At 39.2% G+C, this 25,313-nt stretch overlaps 1 protein-coding gene across 4 annotated transcripts in view; it reads left to right on the top strand.

Annotated features, from left to right (window-relative positions):
• Positions 1-25,313, top strand: part of DPP6 (dipeptidyl peptidase like 6) — a 563,202-nt gene that overhangs the window by 413,448 nt on the left and 124,441 nt on the right. For all 4 annotated transcript variants that reach the window (XM_065831232.2, XM_071805326.1, XM_065831231.2 and 1 more), the window contains exons 4-5: positions 6,897-6,991; positions 9,456-9,530. In XM_065831232.2, coding sequence (XP_065687304.1) covers positions 6,897-6,991; positions 9,456-9,530 — 170 coding nt within the window. The remainder of the gene's footprint in view (positions 1-6,896; positions 6,992-9,455; positions 9,531-25,313) is intronic.

Below are 25,313 nucleotides of genomic sequence, written 5' to 3'. Positions count from 1 at the left end.
CTTTCCTGAGGAATAAACCATACCTGCCCTGGGGAGTGCAGGTCCTGGGGGGACCACTCTCCTTGTCATGCAAGGGCATGTGAGTCCAGTTAGGCAAATATTGTCCTAAGTGGGTCGTTAATCCTGCAGGCCTCCTAAATAAGATACAATTTCCCCTTTCATGAATGCGAAGTAAAATAACTCTTTCTCTAAGACTGTCTGTGCTCATCCTTCTCACTGCTCATATCGTGCTCAGCCTTTTTCCTCTTCTTTCGTGTTTCTTGTTAATGTTTGCTGGTTTTTACTTTCTTTGTGAGTTTGCCCTCTTCCGTCATTTTTCTTCTCTGCTTCTATTATTTCCCAAAACCTCCATCTCTCTCTCTCAAAATGAGTCTCTGAAGATAGCAGACCTGTGTTTGTGCTGCATCTGGCAGGATTAGGGCTTTTTTTAATGTCTTGGTCCCATGCACAGCAGCCTGTTTACCTTCACTTGTCCTATTCCCTCCACGCAAGATGCTCACGTAAGCCGTGTGGATGCCTGTACTTGCCATGTGTGCCTGGTGCTTTGCCTGGTCATGATGCCGTTCACACAGAGACATACTGTATTTCAGTGCAAACTGGCAGCCTCCCCTGATCTGGCAAACTTTGGTAATCACTGCAAGCCAGTATTTTTTTCACTGTGTGCCACAGGTCTGCTGTGGATAGTCCAGGTTTTTCTGTGTGTGGGGCTCACCAGGCCCTTCAGAAAACTTGTTGGGATGTTAAACAAGCAGAAGATGTTTTTTCTTTTAATTTTAATTCCACTGCCCCCTCCTCATGTATTTTTCCAAAGGAGTATAATTGCAGTACATTCCGTTGCCAGTCTGAAAATGCCAATTCTGTCTGAAAAATCACCTGTCCTCCAACCTTCCTGCCTGTTGTCCTGTTAGAAGGTAAGTGCTCACCCGTTGTGTCTGATTGATACCTGCCTGGGAGGACTGCAAGAAAACCCTGGCTGGTTCAGGTGCTGCCATCATGTCAGGAGAGGGGTCTCAGCCGTCTGACTGCTGAGTGATGCCCTGCACCGCGGTGCACAGGACTGCAGGGCTGGTGAAAGGCTCATCCTTCAGATGTAATACAAAATTTTAAAATTCTGACTGCTTTTGGTCATTAAAAACCCCACAATAGCTTTTATTTTTTGAAAGAAAGAGAGTGATAACTTCAGGCACTCGACTGTTTCCAGCTGCAGTAATTGTCTTCGTCAGGTTAAATCGTATGTGGTGTTTTCACTTCTTGCAAACTCAGAGTACTCTTTTAGGGTTTCTAACCCTACTTTAAAGCTGATCAGATGCAAACTGCCTGCTAGCTGCTGTGGGTCTAGCAAAGACCTTCCTACAGCAGCAGGGATGAGAAATAACAGAAGAGCACCCAGTCCTCTCCTGGTTCTGTCCCATCTCAAATCTCAATCCCAGCAGCACACATGGCCGAGCACAATGTCACTTCTGTCTCCAGGGAGCGATGCGGGCTCACTCCCATGGGATGTTCTGCCATCTGCTCTCTTGACACAGCATAATTTGTTTGCCAACCTTGCAGGTCATGCTGGTATCTGGAGGCTCGTTTATCTGAAATGGTTCAGAACAACTTCAGGACTTAAATTTCCTTTATTCACCAATCTCCCTCAGTCTCAGAGATTGAGAAAGATAATTCCCTATATGTTGACTTTCATCAGACTGAGATTAATTGAATTATCTTTCACATCTCTTGATCTGAACCTACAGGACTTGAGAATTTGCCTTTTTCCTCTAATTCTGTGGCTCTAAATAACTCAAGCTGTCCCAGAAGTCCTGGTACTACCTTATTCCTTTCACTAACTGTTACTACTGACTTGCTACTTGTGAACTTTACAACTTATTTTCTCTGGTTTTTATTCATCAGTTGCTAAATGGTTAGAAAATTAAGATTTCATTATTTATTTTTTTTAGAGCTAGATTTAAATTCTTGTTCCTTCTCATATTTTATCACATAGTTCTGCTTTCTGCTTTCCACAATCTCTGCCAAATAATGAAAATTCTCTTCAAAAGCATGCAGGTCATGCTGTTATCTTATAAACCAGTCTCATCTCTGATAGTGTATACTTACTCAGTCTCATCACATAAGCTGTATGACCATAAATTCATGAGCATGGAGGCTAATGCAAACTTGTGTTCCTGTAGCTGGATGTAATTTATTCAACTTCTTTGCACCACCAGCAATCAAACTTACTCCTTCTAGAATTAAAGTTGTCTCAGACTTTCTTGTCCACTGTGATGAGCCGTTTAGTCTGGTGCCCAGTTTGACACATAGCAGCGTAAAAAGAAGCTGTGTTGGCTCAGACAAGCACTCCTCTAGCCAATGTTGAGTCTTGAACCATGGCAATAGCTGATACTGTGTTGGACTTGAGCCTGGCCCCATTTGCTGGTCCATAATGAGGCAGCCCTGCATTAAGGATGATAGAGGGTATATCCTGCCTAATTCCTTTAATATCTGTCAGTTTATCAGTTGTCCATGAATTTTTGTACTCCCTTGTTTTATATCATGGCAAATGATCCATGCTGTCTTGCTCTCTTGATGGTGTCCAGTGTTTTGGCTGTTTATCCTGCCTCTGCATGTTGAAATGATGATTTGGGGTACTCAAATTATATCACTGACAGCCTCATGATCTTTCTCTGGAGTTTGAACTGCCAGTTCCAGATTCAGCATCATGGCAACACCCATGGCAGGTTTCCAGAGACTCTGTGCCTTTTCCGATGGTAAAATCTTGGGAAGGGTTGGCCACGTAGCATGCCTGAAAATGCAAAACTTACTTTGGGAGCATAACGCATCATTCTCTTAAGAGAAATCCCAGCATTTTGTCTTGTTTCACCCTAAATGAGGGACCAGCGAGCAGAGCTGACAGACTAAACAAACCCATGTATGTGCTGTTCCTGGTGAGGGCTTAGTCTGCTTTCTCTGTGTGCATATTTTCTGACTGAATTTGAGAAAAATGTGTACAAAGAAGCTGGGAAACTCTGACACTGCAAATATATCATTGGTCTTCAGTTTTCTGATTTCACCCGTTCTGCTTAGCAGGTTTTTAAAAATTTCCATCAAGGCTGCCCCATTCGTCTGCACTGACTCTGTACAGCACCAAGGCTGCTCTGTTATTTCTAGCAATCATTGCTTTTTGTAATCAGTCACTTTTGTAAGTGTGACTATATATCTGTGTCTTCACTCACAGACACATAATATATTCTACCAACCGGACAATTTCCTGGAAGTTGAAAGAGGGGGAGGAGTTGGCAAAGTGAACTCTGCTGTTGAAGAAATCCATTATATAATGAAATAAATGGGTTTATGCCTGAAAGTTGCAATTTTCAGCATCATTTACACTGAACATCAGCCCCAAAGAAAGGCAGGTATAAAAAATGAGATGCAGTGATGACCTTTATCAGCTGTGGTGACAGGTATAAATCAGGCTGCAAATTCTCATCAGCTCGCTGGACAGAATTCATTACAGACAGAGGTTGCTGCGTTGCTTTTTGTCTTTGATTGAAGTATGTCCCATTTAAATAAATACTCCTGCAGTGGAACAAATCACACATTTCAACACAGAAGACCAGGAATATTATTCATTGATTCTTTTGAGAACTAAGATAATATGACTTACAGACCAGCTAAACCTCACAGTGTTTTGCTTGGAATATAACGCAGATCAATTTGTTCTTCTTTTAAGCAGAACGATTTTCTGTTCATTAATTCAGACACTCTGTTGATAGCTTGTGTTGAATATAATAGCAAGATTTACAGCCCTAGCAAATCAGCACTATTTCATTTATTCTTCCTTATTCATACCAAAAGTATATGCAACAGATTAGTATCTGATTTTAAACTTGCTACACTTGAACAAATAATGGGAAAGTCTTTCATCTCTTACTTCCAACTATGGAGCAACTTTCATGTCATCATTTTGAAGTTTCACAGTTTATTAGCGTGTTATGGGTTTTTTTTGGAGCATAGGGAGCAATAAAAGTTTAGTAGCAATCTCATTATGGGAAGTAATGTAACTTCCATCAGTTCATGCAATGCTCAAGAAACAGCTACCAAATATTAACAACCCTACTGCCTCATTAGATTAATAAGCTGTTTTACCTGCATACTGAACTTCAAGCTGAGTTTTATTGCTATTTTTTTCTGTAATTAGGAAATATCCTGAGAGGCTCACAAGTATCCAAATGCTTGGCTGGACATATTTAAAATGTGACTTTTCTGTCTAGAACTTAGTATGCAATTGGAAAATGTTCTGTGGTTTTGATATAGGTTGATTACTAAAGCAGTAATATTTTCAAAATATCTGATAAATCGGTAATATTCTGTCTCTCAGGTTAGTTATTCCTCTTTATTTCTTCAATAACAGAAAATAAAAACTTGGACTGTGTATTTTGCTCATATAACAAATGATGCTTCATCCTTAAGAGCCTAAGGATATAAAGGCAAGGTGATTAGGGAGCATTAGTACCTTTTATTGTATAGCTTTCTAAATTGTTGGCATAAAGGTGCTTCTTTAGGATCTGGACACAGAAGCTGGAAGTTAAAGTTGTAAATAAGTTGGTGCTGGATCAGACGCCAGAGATCATCTCTTGTGGTGTCTGGCTCAGGAGAAGAGCAAACGCTTAGAGAAGGATTTTTAAAAGTGGGTATATTTCTCAATATGATAATTCAGGATACACTCCTAGTCCCTTGCAATCTCAGGTTCAAGGACTTTCAGAAAAGTGTCTAAAACCCATAATAATGGATGGATTTTTTCTTCCTCTTTTTCAATTCTTGTGTGGACCCATATGCAGTCCTGGCACCCGCTCTACTCTGGGACTGTGACTTCCACAGCTTGTTTACCTTCTGAGTGAAGAAATAATCCCTTCTATTTGTGTAGAACCTGCCAGTGACTGGTGCCGATTAATGCCTCCTAATGTTTATTTTGGAAAAGGCAGGGAACAGGCATTCATTATTTATCTTTTCCATGCTGCTTATGACTTTTTTGACTTCTGTCTAGTTCTGTTCAATCAGTTCTTTCCCAGGCTGAATAATCTTAGTTTGTTCAGTCATAAATCACATGAAGCAGTATTTTAAAATCCTGAATATAATCAGTCATGCTTATGAAAATTCCGTGGACTTGGACAGCACTCTAGAACTAATGACAGAATTTTAATACTGTCAAATCCAAAAAAGGACTTTCTTCATTATTCTGGTGTCAAATGCATGCCTTAATCTAATTCAGATCCTGCAGTTTTTATTCAGGACTGAAGGTGTTGATAAAATTTATTCCATAATTAAAAGAAAGAGACGCTTTGAGAACTTTACCTATGCGCTTGGTGCTGTGATTTGGACACTGAGAATCTTAAGTCTCTAAAATCTTGTTGTCTGGAGAGGATCATCTCTATTGCAGTAACACTTCGGCCTCACAGAATCTGATACATCCCAATCTCATAAAGGTTGTTTCTTGCTACACTTACATGTAAAACCGTGATATGTAGGAGATGGCTGTTCTTATTGATAGTAGTAAGTGGAGTGGAGATCCTTTCCATCTGCACTTTCAGAGCATTTCACACAGATGGTTAATGACTGTGAGTAGGATTGTCATCAGCAGCTTAGAAACAAAAGAAGACTGAAACACAGACAAGGAAGGAGTATGCTGTCTGCACACAAAATGTTTGAACGAACTGGGTCTCTGTTACCCCAAGCTGGGCTGTGTGCATGTTTGCGGTTGCAATGCGTTGGGTCTGTGCTTTAATTAATCTGGTAGGATTTAAACTCGCCTTTGACTAATCCCAAGACAACGCATGGATAATGTTTAACCATTCACATGTCCCTAACCCCTGTGGGTTGCACCAGAGTAGCCACCTTGGGATAGCCACAGAGAGAGAAAGCAATGAAGAATTGTTTCCATAGCTGAAACTGGAAGCAGAAGTTTCATGGGATGCATTATATCTCAATCTTAGTTTAACCAGGTTGCAAAAAAGCAGTAACCCTACTCCTGCATCAAGACAAGCTGCTGAATCCTTTAATGGCAGTGTGCCTGGAACTTATGTTTTATGTTTTATCTGTGGGGCAGTGCATGGAAGCACTGCTCAGACTTGAACTTCAGTTTATGACATTGGACGAGTTGACAAGCCTTTCTTCTTGTAACGTTTTTTTCATCCTGAACCTTTGACCTGCCACCCAACCTTCATTTGGAGTTTCTTTCATAAGTCTACCACAGCGTTTTTGTCAAGTAAATTTTGAACTTTGAGAGCTGGAGACTCCTGTCTGTGTGGGAGCTGCCACAGGGGATTCTTGTCCTTGTCTAGATGTCCTGACTACTGGAATAATCCCAAAGTGCAATGGGGACAAACTGGTTTATCTTGTTCCATGTAGACATGGCAATTTCTTTGCATGCATCTCCTTCTGGTATAAGTTTGGAGGACAAATGGTGGAGCTGGAAGATCTGCGCAGTATTAGTTTTCAGAATCTGCTTTGTTAGAGTGATTTCCTTTAACTTTCAGAGACTTTCTAAGCATCTGGCTTATTAAACTCATACAGAGACTAAGGATCTTGGCAACCTTTAAGCATAAGGAATGTTTTTCAACCGTGTTTTCTACCTGCGTTAACAATATCACAAGCTTTGTATGGATGTTTGAAACAAGACCATATTGTGTTCAGTTTTAGGAAACTGTGGCAGAATAAAAACGTGACAAACACTGACCATATTATTTAATTACTCACCTGGAAGCCACTTTAACATCACAGCAATGGCTGCATTAATTAAAAAAAACAAAAGTTCTCTTTAGAGGGACATTCCCAGCAATCCTTTTGATTCAAGCAATTAATTAGCTTCTAGACAGAGAATTTCAGATTTTGTTAATGTTCTTCTCTTTTCCTCCTTGCAGATAATGAATTCATTTATAGAAACCAGAATGGCACAGTGATTCTGAGGAATGTTGAAACTAACAGTTCAACAATATTAATAGAAAACAAAAAAATTGTAAGTATTTTCTATAATGAGTAGCAGAATTTCATATTTCTCTTGAAGTCGGATCAGTAAAGCAGAAAATAACTTGGGTTTCAACTTCTTGTATTGTCAAGGAGAAGCAATACACTGGTAATACTATGGCCTCCACAATGACTGATAATGTAAAATTGAACTCCAGCTTTTATTACTCTGCAAGCTCAGTTTCTTTCATACTACAGGAGGGTATCATACAGATATTTGAAGCTAGTCTTGCATAGCATATATAATTGAAAGATGCATAATTCTCATCTTTGCATGCTTAATAGAAAAGACAATTGATACAATTTACTGTCTGTTGGTAGCATTCCTCCATGCAAATACTTATTTTTTAATTTGTGGATTTGCTGATTTTTCTTGCCTAGCAGTTGAAATGTAATTTCAGTGTTGTTAATGAATACTGTTGATGAATGAAAATGGGTCGCATGTGAGAGAAACACTAAGAAATTATTGTCAAGAGAAGCTAATGAGGAAAGTGGTTTTTAGCATTGTTTTTTGTAGTAGATGAAGCCAGAATTTTGTCAGTAGTACATTAAGTGTCAGAGTCTTTTCAGTATTTTCTGCAAGAAGTCAATTTCCAGAGTAAGATACATTTATGTATCATGTTGTCCTGGTAAAATGGACGCTTATGCTGTACCTACCGAAGGTTTTGGTTAACTTGAGGTAATTTTGTTGTACTATGTCATTGCAAAACTACAAAAGCAGAGGAAGGCTAACAGAGACTTGCCTTAATGTCCCAAGGTCTGCAGAAAACAGCTTTAGAAAATCAAAATATAAAAGTAAATCTACAAGAAAACTATAAAAAAAGTGTAAGTGTACAACCCATACAAAGCTAGACTACAATATTAATTCTTTTTTAATGAGACAAAGAATTCATTACTGAATTATTATTGCAGGACCCATCCTTAAGCTTCACATTTTGCCATTTGCCCTTCAACCTTTGCTATATCACATAAGCAATCCTCTTTTACCAGAGCGTCACCCCATTCTTTACAGTTCTGCTAAGGGTAAAAGAATGGGCTGGCTTGCTTTAATGTCAGGGACTGTTGAAATCAAACTGCTTCTATCTGTTTATTCTCCTTGTTCCCACATTAGTTCAAGAAGTCCTGATACAAGAGCCACCATTATTACACCTCATCTGGGCACATTGGCTTTGTCCTCTTCCTTCCCAACTCCGGGTCAGAATAACTTTGGCTACCTTGTCATGTTTTCCCTTCTTTGTGTTATTAATATAATTATAAATAAAATCTGTCTGTCTTCATGCTGACACTGCTGGATCTCACAGTGCTGCTCCACGCTGGCCCACCAACCCATTAAGTTGTCCAGAGGTGGTGGATGCCCCATCCCTGGAGACATCCCAGGCCAGGCTGGACGGGGCTCTGAGCAACCTGAGCTGGTGAAGATGTCCCTGCTCATGGCAGCGGGGTTGGACTAAAGGTCCCTTCCAAGACAAATCATGCAATATTTTGGGTTGGAAGGGACCTTCAAAGGTCATCAAAAACCCTTCTATGATTCTATGATTAGTCTCCTCTGCCTTTGGCTGTCTCCTGGATTCCAAACTCACTCCTCCAGCCTCGCTGCCCTTGGGGAGGACTCTTGCAATGGGATGCTATACATTTCCCTGTAGCCCAAATTCCCCCTTCCAGTATGGTCCTCGGGAATCTCTCAAGGGCTTGCATCTAATTTTTTGAGAGGATGCGATTTAAAAGGCAGTGGATGAGCAGTTTGTTAGTGGCACCTCTCTTGGACCGTGGTGCCCCAGAAATGTATTACATTGGAATGTCCTGGGAAGGAGTGGGGAGATCTGCACCGTACAGATGATAAGTGGAACAGGGAAAGTGTAACTCCTGACAAGTCTGAGATAATTTGGCATCTCTTATTTGTAGTAAGACTTAAAGTGCAGCTTTTTGGAGAACTCAGGTCAGGGTGCACCTGGAAAACTGCATCACCACAGCATCCCAAAGACTTCTCTAAGTGGGGAGAATGGGATAGTTTTCTTCAGTGTTGTCTCAACTGGGACAGGTAGTGGTGTCTTTTTATAATAATTTGCTCCAGCAGGTATTTACTGTTTGTTGTTTCCACCATTTTGGTCACTGACTGCAGGGAATGAGAGAGAATTAATAAATTGTCATTAATTAGGGTTTTCTACTGCCTGCTGCCCACAGGTACCTCACCAGCCACTGTGCAGTAGGTTGGAAAGGAAAATCCTCATTTTTTGCTATAGCTACCTGGTCTGACTCACAATGCAGTTATACTTTGACTTATGGGAGCATATATGTGCCCACGTAACATTTCTGGTGTTTTAAAAGAGATGTATTACTTATCAAGACACTCTGGCAGTATTCTCTATAGTTAGAAACATGGTCATAACAATTATTTCTAGATGTTATTAGCTTGAAAACTGAAAAATATTTATTTTGATGTCTGATTTATTTTCTAGGTCTCCCTAAAGGCTATTCGATATGAAGTGTCACCTGACCGGGAATACGCACTTTTTGCTTTTAATGTTGAACCGGTAAGGAAACAGATTCAATTTCAAAATACACAGCCAGTAGTGGGCATTTTTTTTTTCCATTTCTATGCCAGTAAGATGATATTTTAAATTAATTGCTTTCTCTGAAATGAAGAAAGAAAACTCCTCACTTAGTTGTTCTGAGACCATGTCATACTGCCATCTAGTAGAGGAGAAAAGTATAAATTACACCGTAGAGGAAACACTGTCATTGCCAAGATGTTACAGTCTTTGGGAGGGGGATTATAAGGACATGTCTTTGCTACGAGGATTTCTATTCCTCTTCTGTGTAATTTTTTTTTTCCATGGTGCCTTTTTCAGTCACACTATAAATTTATTTGCAAGAACAAAAAGCGACTGTCAGTGTCTCCCACAACTGAAATAATACATTAATTATGGTGTCACTGTTCCCAGTGCTGCAGTTAGGGTTGAGCTATCACTTTCATTATAAATCCTTTTCTTCAGAGGGTTAGGTATAAATCATTTGTAAGAAATCACGATTGGGGTTACTACTGAGTTTTAGATTAGGATGAATTTTCTAACAAACTTCAAAAGAGAAAAGTGTAATGAGTCATTTTTAAATGATGACTGAAGAATCAGACACACGGAAAGTGGTTCTTGGACATGAATAATACTTATTTTCCTTTTAAATTCTGCTGGTATAAGACCTGAAATGTTTGAATGATAGCTGTGCTGTACTACTTGGATAAACTATAAACCACATACATCTTGTTTTCGCCATCTAGAATTGCACCAATTCCTCAAAATGAAAATAATTCATTTACCAGAAACTGTAGTTCTTCTTCCATAAAATAAATCTAGTTGCAGCTGCTAACCAAAGGAAATTTGTTGGTCCTTTAGGTAGTTGAGGTTGTGGTTCTGTTGCTCATCTTATTTCTCTGCTGTCATCTTTGGAATTATTCCTGACTCACAGTGGTATAAAAGTCGGGAGAACCATGCCTGGCGTTAAAAAAGTTCAAATAAAACTGTATGAAAAACTTAAGGGGTAATTCATAAAGACTTTATGCTGGAAAATGATTGTTGGTTCAGCTTCACTTACCTGAAGCTTAGAGTTCTAGACAGAGATGGATGTGGAAGTGTTAAATTAAATCTAAATATGGGGAAGGCAGCCTAATGGCGATGGAGCGAGCAGAGCCTTTGCCTGAAAGCCCCCCTGCCTCGTGTGCCAGAGGTGTTTTGTAAAATTCAGTTCTTTTAGTGGAGATTGGCCTTTGGCTGTGGCAGGCCCATGCTGACACTGCTCAGATGCATTGTGCCAGCTGGAAGAGCCTGAGAGGTTGTCCTCAGTTCCTCTGAGAACAAGAGAAAATTTCCTATAAGGAGAAAAATTAGAATGAGAGAAAAAAATCCATTCCTAAAAAGCAGTAGTAAGAAATTCCTTTTTTATTCTCAACCTTTAGCCATCAAAAGGGCTGCACATTCAGAGTATCTGCAAGAAGCAAAGTTACAGAGGCTTTTGTGGCCCAAACTTTCTGTTCCACCTGCAAAGGAAGAGGAGGATGAGGACAGCAAGGGATGGGCACGTTGCCTCCACATCCTTCCCATCATTCCAGTGCTTGCAGATCTGTGGTTTTGGGGTGCAGGCAAAACACTGGGGTTTGAGTGCTTTAGATGCCTGGCTGGAGAAAACAGAGCAGCACACAGCCAGGTGCTCCCTACCCCATACCACATCTTCTTCCAGAAAGGAAAACCCGAGGTGGCAGGCTGGAAACATGAACTCTGGAAGATTTCAGGATGTGAATAGATGTGTATTCCGTGCCAGAGAGATTGCAAATTGTTCAAATATTCATAAATGAGATTATGATAGCAAGAGTTCCTGAAATAGTTTTCTGAAACAAAACAAAACACATCATTTTCTCTTTAAGATCCATGATGATAAAATATTCAGGTTTTCTTTTTTTTTTTTTTTTTTAAGAAGCTGCATACTAATAAAGGGATCATAAGGTTTGCTTTGAATATTGCATCTTAAGCCATGAGGGGCAGCTCTTTGTTTATTAAAGTTGCAATAACTGTTAAATTTCTTATTCAGCTTTCTTCTCATTTGGTGTGCAGACTGTGGCTACAAATAATTGCACGTTAGTTAGCTTTTCACATTTTCTGCATTTCCAACTGTATTCTTGGACAAAATTCAAATTACGCTGTTTTCTGCAACGTAAGAAATTGATTAGCAAAGCCTTGAGCAGTTGTCCTTGTTGCAAAGTCAAAAGGAAATTTCAGGAAATGTGTTGGCAAAGGACATTTGTTTAAAGTTTAATTCTACAAATACTTTCATAAAAGAAACTTATTGAAACTATTGTATACCTGTTTTATAGGTATCAGAATGTATGGCGCTTTTTCGCCATTTAAAAGTGTCATGTGCATCCTTTTGTTTGAGAATTTTTTACACAATACAATTGTGCTGCATTTACATATGTGTATCCTATCTTAATATACATCACATGAATTAATCCTGTATCTGAATTCTAATATGAATGGATTCAGCCATGATGTTTAATACCAGCTAAGAATAAACATCAAAATACGAGAGCATAGTGTATCACTCCAATGAAGTGAAATACTTTAAAGAAGAATGCTACAAAGTAATTTCCTGCCAGTAATAGCTTCCTTCTAAGGTTTTTCTGTCTATTTGCACAGAAGCATCTCTGCTCAGTGTTGGGTCTGACACCCACACTGGAATAACGCAGCCGTGAACTGACAGACACCTATTTTGCAAAGATATTGTGGCAACTAGTGTGTATTTTCCTGTTGTATCACTTCATCATCTTAGAGGATGATGAATTAGAGCATGTTCCTTAAAATATATTTCTCCAAGGGAGTTTGGCAGGTGGTTTTGAGACTGGCGTGGGTATATTGTGACTAGTCGGGCTGTCAGGTTTCATTCTAAATGCTTTTTTGCAGTGCTTATATTTACAGAAGTTTAATCTTTCAGGCAGCAATACTCTGGGTAAGCCTTGTGCTAATAGGGAGCTTTTCTAACCTTGAACATGGAACATTTGTTCTTTTTCTGGAAAGGTCACCAGGCTTCTTTGTCTTTAAAATACTTGTGCAATTTTTCTGTTGTTTGGTTGGTTTTGGTTTCTTTACACAAGAGCAAGGTCAAACCTGAGGCTGAAACCACAGGGTGAAGTTTTGGGAAAGCATTGGGGAATAAATACACCCATAGAGAAACTTTGATTTCAATCATCCCTCTGCGAAACAAGCATGTGAGGCTCTGGCTATAGAGTTCAGTAACCCAAAAACACATCAGCAAATTGGAGTGTAACCACAGCACCACAGTAGAAAGAGTGCAGAAGGTCAAGGCTGTGTTTGGTGGAGTCAGGTCAAAACCACCTTTGCCCAGCATGTAGCTCCACCATCATTTTTAGATGAGCTCCATGCTCCCTGCACGCCTTCCAGGGAGACACAGAGGTCTCTGGTGTTTGGGCTGGAATCATGTTTGGGAGTTTCCGTGATCTCCAAAAGGAATTTCCTAAATAGCCAAGCGACAAACTACCTCTTAAATTTGGTAGCATTTCTGTGACTGGGAGAGTGATGGAGTAAGAATAAGGACTAGTAACCAAACCCCATGGGCTTGTGTGCCTTTCTGTGGTGGTCAGAATTAACTAGAGGAGCTTGTGTCATGGTGATAAAAGAAGTAAAAAAAACTAAATGAGAAGTCATGTTCTTGAGTGGCATGGTGAGACATTAAATAGAGAATATTTATTTCCCTTTATTATGAATAGCTGTCATTATAATGCAAGTGTGAAAATAAAGTGGCTAAGATTCTTCTTAAAGCTATTTGTTCTTCATTTCCAATTTACCAGTCCATTACTGTGTTTGAGCTAGCTAAGAGTAATTACACACAGGAAATCCTGGCTGATTAATATGGACCGAATGGCTAAGTCTTCTGAACAACAATTAGGGCTTAAAGACTTTTATGGCCAATACAAGAGCCACTATCACCTATTCTGCAGTTACAGGAATGTGTTTTTATAATACTGAAAGCTGCAAAGAATTAATCATCACTGTAATTAGAGCAGGCCCAACTATTTTTTTAGAGTAGTTTATGTGGTGAGTTTAGTATTTCTTTTCACCTTGGCAGTTGCCATAGATCTCATGGCAGTGGTTGGACCACAGGAACCTCAGAAAGACCCAGTCCAAACCTTGGACTTTGTGTTTGGATCATGAGTGAAATGAAAAAGCATTATTTATAGAAAGCAGCATATCATTATTGTTGTTGTTACTATTTTTTACTGTTTGTCCAAGTCTGGTTGTTACGTGGAATGAACAGGTTTTGTGCTCATGGGTCCAATTACAACCTCATACTGCTTTAATTAGTTGTGTAAAAATTAAAATTATATAAAGCTTGTTGTTTCCAAAAACACTAATGGGTATAAATATTAATGAATCCTCACAACATCCTCTTCAGTTAGGTGAGCACTATTATTATGATAAATATGCCTCTGAAAATTAGACAGTCATAACTAACATCAGTAATACTGCTAATATTGTAGCTGTGATATTTATTACTTAATTGAAATGGATTTACCGGGCTAGAAATGGGTTTGCATAAACCTCTTTTCTTTCTGTGGCAATAAATATGTTTGAAATTTACTTTTTTTCATTCCTGCCCAATGTTGTTTCCAGCAACAATGAAAATGCATAGTGTTTACACTATGGAAAGTGCTCACGGTTAGAACATTTGTATCATAAATTTTATAATAATAATAATAATGCCACCTGGTTTAGCAATTTGTTTAACTTTTGGTATTTGTTGTAAACCAGTAGAATTTTGAGTGGAGCATTTTGATGTGGAAAACGTATGTTTATTTATATGAAAAGCTTATAATTTTCATATCCTTTTTTTCGTATTAATGCAGTTTTGAATCTTTGTTGTTCATAAACCAGAAAGGCATCTTCTTTATTGTAATGCTGCACGATATAAGGGCAGTGTTGACTATTGTCAAATACTAATGGCTAAAACTATTTACCCTACATTTTCAAGGCTAAAGCACTATAAATTAGTTTACTTATGTGAATTAGTTACTTGTTATTAGGATAATTAACTGTAGTTTCGCTTCCTACATAAAAAGTAGAAAAAATCAGTAAATACTGAAAAGATTGTATTTCTTACAAAGCTTTTCTGTTAATACATTTGTGCAAGTGAGTATCTTCAAGCAGGCTGTCTTCTCTCGTCTTAATTTACCGGAGGACTGTTGTCATTCAGTGCTTCTGTAATTAGCAGAAGTCAAATTATGAATTAATTAAGTGGAACCACATAGGTTAGCCATGCTTCAAATCTGATGATTTGCTAAATTTTGGGTCTTTTCAGGAAAACAGCATCTTCACTCACTTCCAATAGAATAAGTATTACTAATATCATTCAGTTGATATTTAATATTTCAGTGAAATGCTCACAGCTTCTGAAAATTGCATCGTTTTTATGTGTGCTCATGTGTGGTTTTACTGAGGTAATTTGTGGCCACCAGGGCTGAAAGTGGGGATCTGCCGCTTTCCTCCTTCTTGCATATTCTTACATCCTGTTTTGAGTCATATTATTTCAATAGCGAAGATCAGTAGAGTAAATATCCTTGTTTAATGATGTGCTTTTATCCTATTTGTAGTGACAAGGAGACCAGAAGTGCTCCAGCTACATTTACATAACAAAAGCTAAGGCTTGTGTGTCCAGAAGTATTGTATTAACAAGAAGTATTGAGAACATAGGAAAGGTTAATTTTCTGGGTGACAGTTTGCTTTGGATTTGAAGCTGAAGCAGCAGCTATTATTGGAGAAAATTTAGAGACAATAATTTATTTTAAAAGGAGAGTGTTGGGGTTTTTATTTGGTTGGTTGATTGGTTGGTTGGTTTTTTTTTCTAAATTATGGATCTGGTCTACTATAATACCCTTTGTGAAAGACTGCCCATCTTTTCTAATCCCAAACCCACCATGAATAAATTCCTCAATCTGTTGTTTTCAATGTGGGCTGAACAGCAACAAGATCAATGAGAGGATTTTCAAAGGCATCAGAAAAGGTTGATTCAAAAATGTTTCCACACTTAACTTGCTTTTCCATCAGACCTGGAGGTGTGGAACTCACCTGGGACACCAGCACTTCGCAGTCACCTTCCATCAAATAAACCAAAGCTGCCAATAAAGAAAGTCTGAGCAACTGGGAGATTTTCCTACCGATGAATCTCAGTTCAGGCAGGAGTAGCAATATCTCTGTCAGACATATTGATGTGCCCTGGTTTTCTGTCACGTGTTGGTATCAGTAATTGATTAAACCTAATTAATATTTCATATCTGTGGTGGCACAGAGAGAGAGGGAAGTTTGCCACACAACTCTAGAGGGATTCGTGGGTTTTCAAAACTCTATTACAACCTTGTGCAAACACCGTCTTCTCAGATGTCCTCAGTTGCGCCTTTGACAGCAGAGCCCTTTTGATCACAGTTTTTTTTCTGCTGCACATGCTTACAAAATTAAAAAAATATTGCTATGGGAGGGTGGATACTCCTTTTAATTGAGTAAACATGTTATCAGGTGCTGGGAATATTTGTTCTTACTGCTCAGCTGTCATTGCTCTGTCCAATTTCTGTCACATTGTGTGTTTAGAATATAAATTTTGGGGCACAGGCACAGGATAGTGGAGCAATAATTGGTGACAAGTTTAATTCCACAGCTCCGTTTTGAAGGTGAAACTACAGAAACTAATTTCACGTTGGTAACTTTCGGGACCAATTTTTGACTAACACAGGGGAAGAAAAGAGGTCAAAACTATTTTTTATTTTGTTTATTTTGGAGGAGCCTCATGGTTCATTTCAAATTTCTACAAAGCTCTAGCAGAAAATGTGTTCCTTTATGTAGCCTGAATGGTTCTTTCCTCTTAGCTGAAATCCTTATGCTTTGGCACAGCTCATTTTAATTACAGAAAAATTTCCAGCCGCAACAAGGAGGTAGAGTGGGGTTAGGCATTCAAATGCATGAACTGCTGGGACATTTTGGTAGTTAAATCCCTTGGGCCATGGCGCAAGGTGTTGCTAGTTAAAATTAAGGGTCTGTCATTGTAACTCTGGGTAGAAGCAGCAACAAAAAATGTGGGGTGAAATGACATATACAAAATCTACGTGTTTTTCTTATATCCCATTCCTATAAAGGGGAAATGATAGGTAATGCATCTCAGCAAAGAGGAATGGGTGGGTAGAGCCTTCCTGTGTTTCTTGTCTGTGAAAAAAGGTGTTTGCACCCCTTAAATGCAAGGAAGGGGTGCACACCCCAGCATCACGTCCTTAGCAGGTAGTCTAAGAGTGGGATCACCTCAATGTTGAAGGGACTGATGGGGACCCTTTATTTATCATGGGTAGCCACTCTGTTTACATGTGGCCTGCATCTCTTTCCTGGAGAAAACAACAAAAAACCCCATGCATCGGGATCCTAGTTTTTTAGATTTGTTGATCCCTATCACTGGGTGGTGTTTTCAGCAGGAAAACCGTGCTTCTGAAATGATGATCTAGATGCGCTCATAAAACATGATTAGCTGCATTTGCCTGAGCTGGGAAGCAAAGCTCTGCCCAGCCAGGCTTCCTGCAGTGCTTAGTCCCCCAATTCTAGTTTTTATACTGCATGTTCCTTCTATAGCAATTGTTTTAGTAAAAATGCACCCAATCTCAATTTCTTACTGAGTATCCATGCCAGTGGGTGTTGTTTAGTATGGTTATTGCAATAAAATACTAACTGCATGAGATAGAGAGCGTTAAAAGCTAAGTGTACTGACTTCAGCTGCTGTGCCGCCTGTGAGCTTTAACTATTTTCTATTAAAAACAAAGGATTAAACTCTTGCTGTTCTTCTAATAATGTAGATCAATGGATTTAGGACTAAACTTTAAGCCTCCTGATTTGAGCTGGGAGACTTCAATACAAATTGCACAGACATGACTGAGTGCAAAATAATATTTCAAACTAAGCTGGGCAGCCTTGCTCATGTAGCAGAGGCCAACAAACTGTATCCTACATTTATTCACAGGCACAGATATACATCAGTAAACTGAAAAGCAAATCCACAGTTCCAGGGAAGACTAGAGTAATATCAAAAGTCAGAAATAATTAGCCTGTCATGCCAGAGTACATAGGTATATTATGTATCGGTATCAGCTATCAGCAGTCTTCCTCTGTAAATATTTTCTTTAGCAAATGAGATTTTCATCAAACAGAGAAGGGAAAATAAAAAGGCTCAAGGCGAAACACTATGATACAAAAATAACCATTTTTTCTTTGCTTGGATAAGATTAGATTTTTCATTCTACTTCCTTTTCTGAGTGTATAGATGAGCTAACTTGAACTGACAGTCTGCTAGAGATGAATGTTCTAACAAAATTCACAAAACACCTTAAAAATAACCTGCAATTTATTTTTGAATAAACCATAGGTAAGGTAATTGTACAAGGTCTCCTAGATAGTCAAATCAGATAGACAGTCAGGAGCAGAATCATTGCAGTTTTCTTTTTTGCACTTGTATAGGAATCTATCTCAGTGAAACACAGGGGAACTTTTCTTGCTCTAAGAGGAATGAAATAAATGTAGCTATATAAAAATTATTGTAAAAAAAAAAAAAATAGAACTTAACAAAGAACTAGGCTTCTTGCAACATACAGAAGTTTCCAAATTACATTAGAGGTGAGTTCCTCTTTTTAGCATAATTTTGCTTCCTAAATTTTTTTGGGACAATAAAAATCTCATTTTGTGCTGTATTATGCTAAGTATAGATAGTAATTTTAAACTGTTAAGAAAAGAAATAGGATGCAAAATGGGAAAATAACAGTGATTCAAAAGGTATTAGAAAGCACAATCAGAAAGAATTTAATGCTGATGTCTGTGCAAAAACATAAGAAGCAGTCCCAGCTTGCAGGAGTTTATAATCTAATTCTTCCGATTTCCAGTCCCTTTTATTTATTTATTTTTATTCACTGAAACAGGAAAAAAAATATATTTAGTGCCCTCTTCTGGAAAACCAGATCTTACCATGCAGAGCACCCCAGTGAAATTCATGTACTCAGAAATGTAAATCTTCTGATGCACATGTTCTCCTCTTTAGCTGTGTTACATGCTTAAATCCAAGGAGCATGTGGCTCTGTGTTTACCCCAAAGAAACATCTTTTGTCTCTTTGACTGCCTGCAGAACTCTGTTTTTGTCAGGGCTATGTTAAAACCAATAATTATTGTTACTCCTTGGGCAGCTAATGACCCAGATTTGAAAATGGAATCTTCTATTCTCTGCTCAGTAAAGCCTCTTTCTTGTAAAGGGAGATGAATCAGGTCTTTAAAAACAAGACTCCTTGGGTTTTTATGTGCAAGAGTTTAAGAGCACCCATACAGCGATACTGTTGATGGTAGTGCTCTGAAGGGCTGTGCAGCACGCAAGGAACAGGGGATACTCTGTTGTTCTTCTTGTCCTGTTTGCTCTCCCCCAGCTTTTTGAAGAGATGCCCTTCATCACCACAGTCCATTTATGCCTTAGAAGATGTCCACACCATCAAAAGGGTGACACACAAAATGTCCCGCTGTTGTATATGTAATTTCAGTTTATTCTTCCTATGTCAGAATGTAGAAATGTCATCTCCAGTGAATTAGATTCATGTGTACGCCAAGAAACAGCTCAAAGTCTTCTAATCTCATATGGTACTGGAAAATGAATCATTCGCTGAACAGAAAGAGTGTTTTTGGACCAAGGTCCCTGGCACATATCTGAATACTTTCATTCTTCTTTCACGTCCACTTTGGTGCTCTTAAACTTATGCTCTCTAATGCTTTTTGAAGGTCTCATCTTTCTTGTCTTGGATTCCTTTCTTTGGCTCTTATTGTAAGAGTGCCCTGAGCCTATGACCACCATAAAAGATTTCAGTGAAAGTGCTAACTTCTTTGTACTATTCACCCTCATAACCGCTACAGTAGAAAAAGCAATTTTGATATGCTAAGAGTAAATTTTAATAGAAAGAACACATGCTGTGGTTCTGCAGTTGCTAACTTCTGCTGGTAAAGTGAATTATTTAGAAGTGAATAAATTAATTAGATATACTAAGCATTCAGCCCATTTTCATGGCTTAGTTCTCACATAATTGCTACAAACCTGCACCATTTGGATTGTAAATTTAATGAAAAAAGATTTTTAGAATATTTCTACCTCCAGTCTGCTCAGCTCAAAAAATGTTTCATTTAAATAAGGCATTATCTAATGTTTTGCTAAAAGTATTGATTATTAAGCATTGATTTCTCATGCTGACCTTCAGCCCTCAGACTTGTAACTCCAAAGTCAATGAAGGTAGATGTGAATGTTGTAAATCTGCATCAGCTGTCCTGGCTGGATTATAATCAGCATACTCCAGGGTGTAAATCTGAGGCTAAAACAGACACCAAAGACTGGTCAGAGGAATCATACCCCAAGCAGGCTTTTGGCACTATTGTCTGAGAAGAGGGTGTTGTTGCATGAGGTTGTAGATGCAAAAAGGGTAAATGCTTGTAAAGGATGACTGGAGACATCAATGGCAGGGTAGACAGCTAAGAAGAGCGTGGCTCCAAGCTGCAAAGTGCGAGAGTCTGGGAAGGTATTTTGGGGAAGGATGAGTATAAATAAGCTAATTCTAGTTTTCTTTCTGAATCGGCTTTGGGTTACTGTCCAAGCCAGGATAGTGAACTGGATGGACTTTGGGTCTGACCCACTACAGATATTATTATGACCACAGATATTACAGTAGAATCAAGGTTGTATGTTTTGGGTGTGTTTGTGTGGATTTGAAGGCTTTCTATGTTTCCTGGATTTGGGATAATTGCTGTTTCACTCTAAAACTTTCATTTGACCTCATGCTACTTTTATACTCCTATCCTTATTAAAAAATAATGCAAAGGGTTTGTTTATCTTTTCTGTAGGTATATTGTGTGGTATGATAAAATGGCAACATCAACTTTTTACTAGGTAATTTAATTCTCATGTCCAAGTTTCTGAACAGGGCTTTCCTTGGAGAATCTCCGTCCGGTGTTACACTACACCCACTGCAGAGTGGGAGGGGAACCTGGGACTTTATACCATGTGATGTGAATACCAATAAATGTTTAAAAACAAGATTAACAGCAAAACAAGCTCTTTATTCATAACCCTCACTCATAATTCTTAATAACTTGATTGCAGATGCTTCCCATTAACGTGAGCAACAAGAAGCATGCAAACACTGGTGCAAAAATCCTACTGAGTGTTTTGCAGCTGCCATTTTATTTACCAGTTAAAAATGGAGCAGTCGTCCTTTAATCCAGTGACTGCAAGTGTTTGCTGGTGCCAGCGGAGCGCTGTGAGGGACAGGTGGCTCGGGAGGAGAAGGAGGTTTTTGTAATTGCTTGGCAGGGCAGAGCTGTATTAGAGTGCAGCAGCAGTTGGCAGATTGGATTAATGCTCTCCTAGGGGTGAGATCTGGCACACGAGCTGTATGTTAATACCTGTAGCCGAAGTTGGTTCTGGAGCTGCATTTGTAACAAAAAAAAAAAAAAAAAAGAAAAAAACACATCCGCTGCTTTACCTCCACCATATCACAAAGTCATAAATCCTAAGGCAGGCCTTGAGATTCCCTTTTGGCATTGTCAGCAGTATAAGGCTCTCAAAAGTGTAATTTGGAAACAAATCTTTTTAATAAAGAATTATTATCACGAAGTAACAGAGATAATCAGTTTGTGGAACGTGAAGTAACAGCATTATCTTACAACGCTGCAGTCCATCTATTAGTGATGTTGCCATCACACTCTATTTATGGCTATTTTGCAAACTAGAGGTGACGCTATTTGTGAAGGAGTAACTCCTTGGCTTTGCTGGTTCAGGAACCTTTGGTTTGGTGGCTGGAAAATCAGCTTCTAATCCCAGCACCATTGTATGTTTGTGGGAAAGATTTGCATATTAACCGTGCATGTCGCCTGCCGTGCATGACCCTCTAACAATTGGCTTCAGCTGGAGTTACAAATGCTTCTAAAATGCAAGTCCCTGTGACATGAATGTGCTGTCCCTTCCTGATGTCACCTTGATGTGAGATTGTTGCTGTGCCAAGGAAGCCCTTCCAGTGTGACAGAGCATTCACAGCACTGTATGACTGGATAGCGGTTCTGGTTGTCCTCTGCACACCAAGGACAAGCTTATAAAGCCTCCTTCAGGCTTGTATTGCCATGATTTAACTTTCAGTCTCAGAGATTAAATTGTTAAAAGATTTGAAAAACAGAACCAAGCAAGACTCTTCCTAATGATCCACTGCCTCTTGTGTTCTTCCACTCTCCATCCCTTGTATGTAGCATTTTATTCCCTTGCTCCAAATCAATTGCTATTTTTTTTTCATGGGTCTGGAGGTATTCAGTTGCTCATCCTTGGTTTCCTGTGACACTGGATAGCAGTGGAGCAGCTCCTTACTCACACTGGTGTGGCTGAGTCACTGACCCATTGGATCTCTCTGAGACATTGACCACTTAGTGTTGACACTTAGTGTCATTTCACCCATGTTTCCTCCCATAATTCAACTGTAATATGTGCATTCCCCAGGTATATATCTTACTCCTTTTGCCCATATGTTAATTTAAGCTAGTTCCTCTGCAATGCAGAGACAATTTTAGCAAAGGCAACCAGCTACCAAGTGCTCTGTATGTCAATTGATCCAGAGACCTTTTCTTCTTATCGCCTTTCCTGCTCAACCCTATTTCCCTCATCTCTGCCCTTTCCTGAGCTCCCCAGACCCTCCCAGTGTAGCACAGCTCTCCCAGTGTGCACTTTTGGTGGCAGTGACCATATTACATATGTGGCTGATCAGTTGGATGTGGTGCAATGGGTAAGAGCATCCCAAATCAGTGGTTTGATAACAGCTGTGGGTTATTTGGCTGCCAGCCAATGCACAGGAAATGCTCATTGATAGCATTTCATTATGGTTTTCCTAATTTGTGAAAGGCACAAAGAGAAATGGACAGTTTTCCCTGGGGGGCTGTAGAAACAGGTTGGCACACGGCATGAGACAGTATTAGAGGTACGTTACTTGGAAAGTGATAAAATATCAAGGGATAATCCAATGTAGAGACAAAAGAGAATTTGCTGTCTCAGAGGAAAACAAAAGTCAGTATCGCAATGAATTTGAAAGGTGAGAATGTTGAAAAGACCTCCAATTATATGGTTTTATTGATTTGTTTGGTTCTTGCAAGCGATTGAGCCTCACTGAGTGTAGGGTACAAAAGACCAGTATGGATTTTGGTGTTGGGTTTTTTTGTATTGCAGTGACACAAAAGGAATGGATAGCATGTGGTTTTTCAGAGAATCTAATTCCAGACTGGTTACTGTAGAGTGCCTATTAGCAATAAAATGGTGGTAATACTTTACTAAAATAGTTGGACTAGGGAGAATACTGCTGACCAATGTATCTCCACTGATAGAAAAAAAGTAAAAAGACCATTACCTAAATTCCCACAAACTATGTCTCAGACAGAGGTAGCTCCTTGTGCTGTAAATTACAAATACATGGGAGAATGAAAGATCAGAAACTGAACAAAACTCTACCAAGAACTTGGTTGTCAGTTATAGGAACTGATTTTTGGTCCCTTTGAAGGGCCAGTTCAACACATAATGGGAAAAGGATTTGTTTTAAACAGGAGGGTTCAAGTTATTAATCGGTTTTCAGGTTGTATAACCCCAACAAAACCAACGGTATCATAAAGAATTTTCATCAAGGCAAATAATGTTGACTCCTTAAGTGAAAATACAGTCTTTTGATGACTTTCATTAAAAAATACAGAAAATTCTCCAAACAGGTACAGTGACCTCCTTTAATTCACCACAGAATACCATAAAGAATTATGGCAGTGAGGTATTTTTAGTCAGACAGTTATCCTTTTCTCTACTGCAAGATTTGTATGAATGACATAGTTACACTGTAAAGATAACACAATATTCGCTTGTTGGTGACTGACCAATAGAAGAATCAATGTGACAGTATGGTAGTGACTTGGGTCATCTTCTACTGTGCACAATATATACATGTAGTAGAAGGAAATCCAAACTCTGGCTAACATTTTCTTGTGATTTTTCTTCTGAACTTGTTTTTCCCTTCATTTTATGCCATCATTAGATAACAGGGCACCAAATACGTGAGCTGTTTGCCAATGCAGACAGAAGCCTTCCTGCATTCTACCTTATTCTCTTCTCCCTCTTAATTTGTCAACTTCAGAGCCTAGTTAAATATCACAGATATTAAAGGCCAAATGGCAAGTCATCTTTTACCTGCATATTTTGCATCACAGCATGAGTTACTGTTTAAGGGTACCAGGGCCATTTTGAAAGGTGGAGTATGTGATTATGTCAAATGTTTGGGGTTATTCAATTGGTTTGACATTCATATGTGCATTTGGGGATTTGTCTGCTCATAGCACAAGTAGGAAAATAGACTATAGAATCTACTTCCAGCAAATGTCTTTTTAGAGACTCTTTGTGGGAAACCTTTTTAATGAATCTGGCAGTTCCTGTTCTACCAGCCACTTGTGCTGTATTTTTACTGTCTTACTGTAGAGTATAAAAGGGAATAGATTATAAAGATAAGTTGGGTCTGTAAAGTATCCCAAGGGGATCTATTATTTGGAGATTTACTTTATTGTTACAGAAGAAAAAGTGATTCGTTTCACCTGGATAACTACTGAGTGCTTTATGATTTATTACATTAAAGCGTATTCTTGCTAATTTTAGACTTTAGTCAACTGTTGCACAGTTTTATTTCTGATGATTATTTAAAGTGTTCATTTTTCAAAAAATTGCTAGGGGTAATCCCATGGGCAAGGGTACTTAAAGATAAAGGTAAAGGGGCCCAAGATAGTTGGTTAGCATTCAGGGACTGCTTCTTCCAAGCTCAAGATCAGAGCATCCTGACAAGGTAGGGAGGCAGCAGACCTGCTTGGTTAAACAAGGAACTGCTGGGCAAACTCAAGTGGAAGAAGAGAATTTACAGATCGTGAAAGGAGGGGCTGGCCACTTGGGAAGAATATAAGGCTGTTGTCAGAGGACATAGGGAGGCAACTAGGAAAGCTAAAGCCTCCTTAGAATTAAACCTTGCAAGAGGGGTCAAGGACAACAGAAAGAGCTTTTTCAAATACATGGCAGATAAAAATAATACCAGAGGCAATGTAGGCCCACTGATGAATGAGGTGGGTGCCCTGGTGACAGAGGATACAGAGAAGGCAGAGTTACTGAATGCCACCTTTGTCTCTGTCTACACTGCTGGAGGCTGTCCTGAGGAGCCCCGTACCCCTGCGGCCCCAGAAGAAGTCAGGACAATGGAGGAGTTTGCCTCAGTTGATGAGGACTGGGTTAGGGAGCAACTAAGCAATGTGGACATCCATAAATCCATGGGTCCAGATGGGACGTACCCGCAGGTGCTGAGGGAGCTGGCTGAGATCATTGCTGGACTACTCTCCATCATCTTTGCCAAGTCTTGGGAAATGGAAGAGGTGCCTGAGGACTGGAGGAAAGCAAATGTCACTCCAGTCTTCAAAAAGGGCAAGAAGGAGGACCCAGGGTAACTATAGACTGTTCAGCCTCCCCTCCATCCCTGGGAAAGTAATGGAACAGCTTATCCTTGGTGCCATGTCAAGGCATTTCAGGGATAAGAGGGTCATTATGGGCAGTCAACATGGCTTCACCAAGGGGAAGTCATGCTTAACCAACCTCATAGCCTTTTATGAGGACATAACCAGGTGGATAGACAATGGCAAAGCAGTGGATGTGTTCTATTGTGA

This window comes from Patagioenas fasciata, chromosome 2 (assembly GCF_037038585.1).
Source record: "Patagioenas fasciata isolate bPatFas1 chromosome 2, bPatFas1.hap1, whole genome shotgun sequence".
Classification (NCBI taxonomy): domain Eukaryota; kingdom Metazoa; phylum Chordata; class Aves; order Columbiformes; family Columbidae; genus Patagioenas; species Patagioenas fasciata.
Note: the sequence above shows the minus strand (reverse complement) of the source record. Positions and strands in the feature narration are given on the sequence as shown.